General features: G+C 38.5%; 1 protein-coding gene across 1 annotated transcript; it reads left to right on the top strand.

The window, feature by feature from the left end:
• Positions 1–1,651: 1,651 nt before the first annotated feature.
• Positions 1,652–5,986, top strand: PCDH20 (protocadherin 20). Its single transcript, XM_033949429.1, has 2 exons — positions 1,652–1,773; positions 2,230–5,986. Exons 1-2 carry the CDS (start codon positions 1,726–1,728, stop codon positions 4,864–4,866), a joined length of 2,685 nt encoding a protein of 894 aa, XP_033805320.1. The 5' UTR covers positions 1,652–1,725; the 3' UTR covers positions 4,867–5,986.
• The last annotated feature ends 1,104 nt before the right edge of the window (positions 5,987–7,090 follow it).

The raw sequence follows: 7,090 nt of genomic DNA, 5'->3' as shown, positions 1-7,090 counted from the left end.
ATAAAATAAAATGCTGCTGTTGTTTTTTTTAACAGAAGTAAAAACAGTTGTGAGGTGTGTTTTTTCTGAAACTGATATAACACTAGCAAATTCTTTACTACATAATTTTGAATGACAACTTAAAGGCCCTCTTTCATGAAGCCACGTTAGAGTTTTTATCAAGAGCCACAGCGGTATTAGCTCCAACACTCATAGGAATTCTATGAGCGTCAGAGCTTTTACCACCATGGCCAGCATTAAAAAAACAATGTGACTTCATAAATTTGCCTGTTTTCTCACCTCCATCTCTGAGGCCACAATACTGAGAGAATATGAGGAGGTGCTGAAAAGTTCTCATATGGTTCAATCAATAATCTGAAACAATGTGAAAACAGAGAATTTTGTTTCTACAAATTTGCACTTAACCAAATAAGATAACGCTCTTTTCAGCTACAGTACCAAAATAACACTCAGAATTTAGGAAGTTGGTTGGTTGGGCTGAGAACTTTTCAGCATCCCTTCCTAGTGTTTAAAGTATAAGGATTCCGTTTCTCATAGAAATGGAGTTAAACAGCACTGTGACTAAAATAGGGGAAGGGGGGGAAGGAGGGGGGACTTTCTTTAATTTTCCAGTGTAAATGATCAGGCTCCTTACATCATAAATGACATTTTTAACTAACTGTACCACCATTGCAGCGTTTTGTGTTGAATTTGGATGGGCTTACTCACCTCTCCAAATCTAAGCTCCTGGCGACTTTACACAGGTAGAATAGGTATATCTTTGTCCATGATGTTTTGCACTTGAAATAAAAGTGGGTGAAGCAATTTGCCCAAGATCACAAGGAGTTTCAGTGAGAAAGAGTAGGCTTCGAACCCTTGCTTCCCTGCCTCTTGGCCTGTACTTTCTGATTATACTGTAGATATGCTTATACTGTAGATATGAGCTATCCCCCTCTTTTGTAAAACTGTAATGCGTTTTTTAGCGCCAGCTGCAGCAGTAACAGCCCCAATGCTCATAGAATTCCTATGAGCATCGGAGCTGTTACTGCTGCGGCTGGCGCTATGGTTTTGTAAAAGGGAGGTTATATATTGCTCCTTATGTCTCAAAAAATAATAATTAGTGAAAACACAAATATTCTTTGCTTTTATTCCTCCATCTAGAATAGTATAAAAAACAAATTGTTTAAAATCATCTTACTGCAAGAATCAATTGATTGAATAAATAGGCTGCTAAGAAATGTTTGAATCCAAGCCTAATCTTTAATTTGTTTCACCTTAACTTCTCTTATGAATGTATTACCTAGTGTTATCTGTGGAAGTATGTTCCATCTTAAAAGGTGGACTCCATATTCAAAGTGCTTGGAAGATCTTTTCTATTTCCCTGCCTTCATACTGTCTCTTCAGCTGAAGCTGTAAAGTGCCTACACTTCTATACCAACACACTACGCCTGTAGCAAATAAAGCTCAAGCTATCGTGATTTCTACTTGCTCATTTTTTTTTCCTTTCCTATGCATCAAGTTTACTACGCTCTCCCCTCAAAGTCCTCTGTTAATTGATGTGCCCATGGCTATTGGTTGAAGTTCTCTGTTGATTTGCATGAACGGAGGGAGGAGTGTCTCTGCTGCTCGCACACCAGGAACCGAATGAGTGCAGTTTCTTTGGGACTGAACTGCCAAGGGAATGAGAGGAACTCGCACATCGTAGGAGTGAGCTGGCTAGGGGAGAGCAGGCATCCTCCGCTGGATATGGGGCATCAAACCAGCCGCAGCAGCATCAGCATCAGAAATCTGGCGGTATGTAGCTTGATTTCTGGCACAGCAGCCTGCTTCTATTCTGTCGGTTAAAGCAGATCCTCTAGACCCATTCAGACTAATGTAAAGTTTGCAGCAAGGAAAAAAAAAATGCATTTTTAGTAAAAGCTAGGACAAGTTGATTTCCAAATGTAACTGATGTAACAATATCAATTGTAGAGAAATGCTAAATTGTAATTTGTGCTGCATGTTTTGTGTGGATCAGTGATAGCTATCTTATATGATTAGTTTGATTCTGGCTGTTAAACTAGTAATAATATGCTTTTTTAAAAAAAACAAGATAGTTTTTAAAAATCTATACTGGAAGAGGGTACGTGCATGTATGTTCTTGATATATCAGGGATCACATCATAATAGTAATTACCACAGATGAATCACTAGTGCCTTAGTGCTCATTTTAACACCACTGTGGTTTTTGTTTTTCACTTTCCACAACAGCACTTGTTTCTGTGTATGGTGTTCATCGCTACTGGACCCTTTAAGTGCTTTGCAAGCTATAGCCGAGCCACAGAGCTGTTGTACACAGTAAATGAAGGATTGCCTGAAGGAGTGCTCATAGGGAATATCAAAGCAGATTTACAGTTGGGGCTCTCAGTTGATTCTCCTCTTTCCTTCAGCTTGGCATCGAAAGGGACCAGCGTCCAGTATGTGAACCTTAACAACAACACTGGTGAGCTGTATACATCTGCCCACGAACTTGACCGGGAAGCCCTGTGTCACGAAAGCTGGGGTATGCTGGATTGCCTCCTCCTCCTGGACATCATCATCCTACCCCAGGAGTATTTCAGGTTTGTGAAAGTAAAAGTTGTCATCCGAGATGTTAATGACAATGCACCTCAGTTTCCTGTTTCCCAAATCACAGTTTCAGTGCCGGAAAATGCCCAGGTAAATACCAGGCTTGCCATTGAGCACCCAGCTTTTGATCCTGATGTGGGAATAAATGGAGTTCAAACCTATCGACTCGGGGACTATTTTGGAGTGTTTACTCTGGATGTGGAAGAAAATGAAAGTGGAGAAAGGACACCTTATCTGATTGTCATGGGCCCTCTGGACCGAGAAACAAAACCTGAGTATGTGACCAGGATCATTGCAGAAGACGGGGGCAACCCACCACTGCTGGGAAGTGCCACTCTGGTGATTCATATAAGTGATATTAATGATAATTGCCCGTTGTTCTCTGAGTCGCAAATCAATGTGACTCTGTATGGAAATTCCACTCTGGGAACAACGGTAGCTATTGTTCAAGCGGTGGATAAGGACTTGGGATCAAATGCTCAGATAACATATACTTTCAGTGAAAGAGTTCCTCAGTCAACAAGGGATTTGTTTAACCTTGATGAAATTACAGGACTTATAAAACTGTCTAATAAAATTGATGGCAATACTATCCAACTGCATAAGTTAACAGTACTTGCAAATGGTCCAGGTTGCATCCCAGCTGTTATCACTATACTAGTGTCAGTAATAACTTTTATTTTAAGACCTCCTGAAGTTGTCCCTCGTTACATAGCTAATGAAATGGAAGGCATTGTTTATCTAAAAGAATCAGAGCCTGTGAACTCACCTATAGCGTTTTTTACAGTGAAAGATCCTGATGAAAAGTATAAGGTGGACTGCTTTTTGGAAGGGGATGGACCATTCAGATTATCACCATACAAGCCATACACTAATGAATATTTGCTAGAAACCACAAAGACCTTGGATTATGAAATACAGCAATCGTTTGAAATAACTGTGGTTGCATGGACTACACATGGGTTCCATGTAAAGACATCTGTTAAGGTGCAGGTCCTAGATGACAATGATAACTCTCCCATTTTCATTCAACCTATAGTAGAGTTATCAATTGAAGAAAACAATGCCCCTAATGTTTTTTTGGCCAAGTTATATGCTACCGATGCTGACAGTGGGGCAAGAGGTGAAGTTTCTTATTTCCTGGGGCCTGATGCACCTTCATATTTTTCTTTAGATAAAACTACTGGAGTTCTTACAGTCTCTACACAGTTAGACAGAGAAGAAAAGGAGAAGTATAGGTTCACTGTCAAAGCAAAAGATAACGGATCTCCTCCACGAGATTCAATAGCTACCGTGATTCTGACAGTGCTAGATAAAAACGACAACAGTCCTAGGTTTATCAACAAGGATTTCAGTTTCTTTGTGCCAGAAAACTTTCCAGGCCTGGGCGAAATTGGAATAATTAGTGTTACAGATGCTGATTCAGGAAAGAATGGATGGGTTGCCCTTTCTGTTATTAATGGAAGTGATATCTTTGTAATAGATACTGGCAAAGGACTCTTAAGGGCAAAAGTGTCCTTGGACAGGGAACAGCAAAGCTCCTATGCGCTTTGGGTGGAAGCTGTTGATGGAGGTGACCCTGCTTTATCCTCTACAGCAAAAATAACTGTTCTGCTTCTAGATGTTAATGATAACCCACCTCTGGTCCTGTTTCCTCAGTCTAACATGTCTTATCTGTTAGTCCTTCCTTCGACTCTCCCTGGCTCCCCTATCACCGAAGTGTATGCTGTAGATAAAGACACTGGTATGAATGCTGTCATTGCATACAGTATTATAGGGAGAAGGGGACCTCGCCCTGAATCATTCCGAATTGACTCTAAAACTGGCAATATCACTTTAGAGGAAGCTCTGATGAGAAATGATTATGGCCTACACAGATTGCTTGTAAAAGTTAGTGATCACGGATATCCGGAGCCTCTCTACTCTACTGTTATGGTGAACCTGTTTGTCAATGACACCGTTAGCAATGAGAGCTACATTGAAAGTTTGTTGCGCAAAGAACCAGAAATTAACATTGAGGAGAAACAGCCTCAGATAGCGATGGAACCTACTCAGCAAAGAGTAGAATCAGCAGCATCTTGCACGCACCTGTTAGTGGCCCTGTCAATCATAAGCTTGGGATCTATCATTCTAGCAACTATTTTGGGGATATGTTTCTGTTTAAAGAAAGACACAAAGCAACACAGACGAAATGAAAATTTGGAAGTACAAATGCCATTAAATGGAAAAATAGACTTACATATATTGGAGAAAAAACCAATGGCAATTTCGAACATTTGATTTTTCCACCAGGAAAGTTAATCCCTAATGTCTAGTAAACATTACCCAGATACACAAAAGAGTGTACTAACAACGGTTACAATGAAGGACCAGTAATTTATAACTTATATTAATATATTGTAAATAATTGTTTACAGGATTTTTTTTTTTTAAATTAGAAATCATTTCTTACAAAATTGTGTACAGCCTTTTTTTTTTAATTATTATTATTATTAATGAAATGTTAGAACTGCTGTCTCTGTAATCCTGGGCACTATTCTCAGCTCTCAACAGTACATCAGCGAGCATAAAGAAAGGTTGAGGTAAGACAATGGTGAATTAATAGAAGTTTAAAGCAATTCTTCTTAACCACAAGAGGGCATCAGATGCCGTTCCTAGAACTGCAGAGTCGGATGGAAGAAAAGCAAATTTAATGACAGAGTATATTTTAAATATTGTATTTCTTACACACAGCTTACATGCATTTTAAAGTATAGTTTTTTGTGTGGGACTCAGAAAAGGAGAAAAGGGGGGTGGGGGAGGGGGAAAGTATTGGTAAATGAAAGTTTTTTATTACCTCATAACCACTGGCTTTTACAAAGCTGCGGTAGAGGTTTCTACTATGGGCTGGTGAGGTAAATTCTCCAATGCTCATAGAATGCCTATGAGTGTCGAAGCATTTACCTTGCTGTCCCATGGTAGAAATTTCTGCTGCAGCTTTGTAAAAGGAGCCCAATACATTTAAAGGGCATTAACATGAAGCTCAAGTCCTAGTCAAGCAGATCACTGGTGTTTTCTTACAAATTTGTATTGCAATAAAATGTTCATATTCTTAATTATGTTAATTGTTGTCCACCCCCAGTTTTGCCAGTATTATTGAACATGCTTTTTCCTTTTTTATATATGTAACAAAAATATATATGGATCATTGATACTGGAACAAGGCAGAAGCGAATGACATTGTCTTTAATTGGCACACAGTCAATCAAAATGACTGTCTTAACAACCTAACAAATGCCTTCAGTAATTTGGATATTTTTGTGAACCTTTGGAGTTTCATAAGACCAGTTCTTTGGGAGTTAGATTATGACTGACTACAGGTATTTATTCTGAGGTTTGGCAGTCTCGGTTAAAAAAGGAAAGAAAAAAAAAAAAAAAAGAAGAAAAAAAATCTGTTCTTGGCTAGCATTCTTGGCTTCTTTTTGCTGGATTTATCCCTAGATCAGATCCAAAACACTGTCAGCCTGTTTGGAGATTTTATAGCTAATATACCATTTCCTTCATCTTCTGTAACAAAACAGCAGGTTTGTCAATGACGTATCACTTTCACTCCATTGTAAAAAGCTGGGCATGATCTTCCATGTGGTGGTTGTATCAAATTTATCTGTACCAACAAGGTAAACAAGTATTATGTTTAAAACAAGTCATGCACAATTCCAGCACCATGCCTGTACTGTACCAAAAGTGTTTATATGTCTCCAGATTAAAAGCTATATATTTTCATAATTTTTTAAACTTTCTTCTAATGTTTTGGGTATGGTTAAAACAGTTTACCATCATTTGAAAAATGCTTGAAATTTTATTTTGCATTTAACATTTCCAATAATGGCACAGTCTTTGTATTCAACAATATAGCAATTGGTTTAGATATTAATGAAAGGGCTGATACCTTTTAAACCCCAAAACAGACCTTTTCTTAAAATGAGATACCAAAAGTACATATAGCTACACATATAAGGGGCGTAGCTATCAAGCTGTGATGTGGCCATAATGTGTGTTAAATAGCTCTAATGCAAGATTTGGTGCTGTAACACAAGGTTTTTTTAGGTTATCACAGGGCACATAGTAATGAGATGCAAAGTATGCAAAACACTTCATTATTATATAAATTTAATTATGTGGCTTTTACGGTAAACATCACAAGAAGTGTTATACCTAGAAAGATAAATCTAATAAAAAGCTGAGATTATTTAATGGCCTGATGTTCTGGGGTACTGCTTAAAGGGACCACTCACACTGAAAATAAGCTAACCTTCTTCTTGACCCTCCAACCCAAGGCCTTCTATCTGAAGATCACTATAAACTGAAATACCCCCTACTCAAAAATTCCCCTCTACTCAGAAACTCCCTTTGAAGTTATTATCCCCTTCCACTTGAAAATACCCAAAGTATTAGGGCCCTCTTTTATTAAGGCATGGCAGAGGTTTCTACTGCAGCCCAGGACACTAAATGCTCTGACGCTGAT

Source organism: Geotrypetes seraphini, chromosome 6 (assembly GCF_902459505.1).
Source record: "Geotrypetes seraphini chromosome 6, aGeoSer1.1, whole genome shotgun sequence".
NCBI lineage: Eukaryota > Metazoa > Chordata > Amphibia > Gymnophiona > Dermophiidae > Geotrypetes > Geotrypetes seraphini.
Note: the sequence above shows the minus strand (reverse complement) of the source record. Positions and strands in the feature narration are given on the sequence as shown.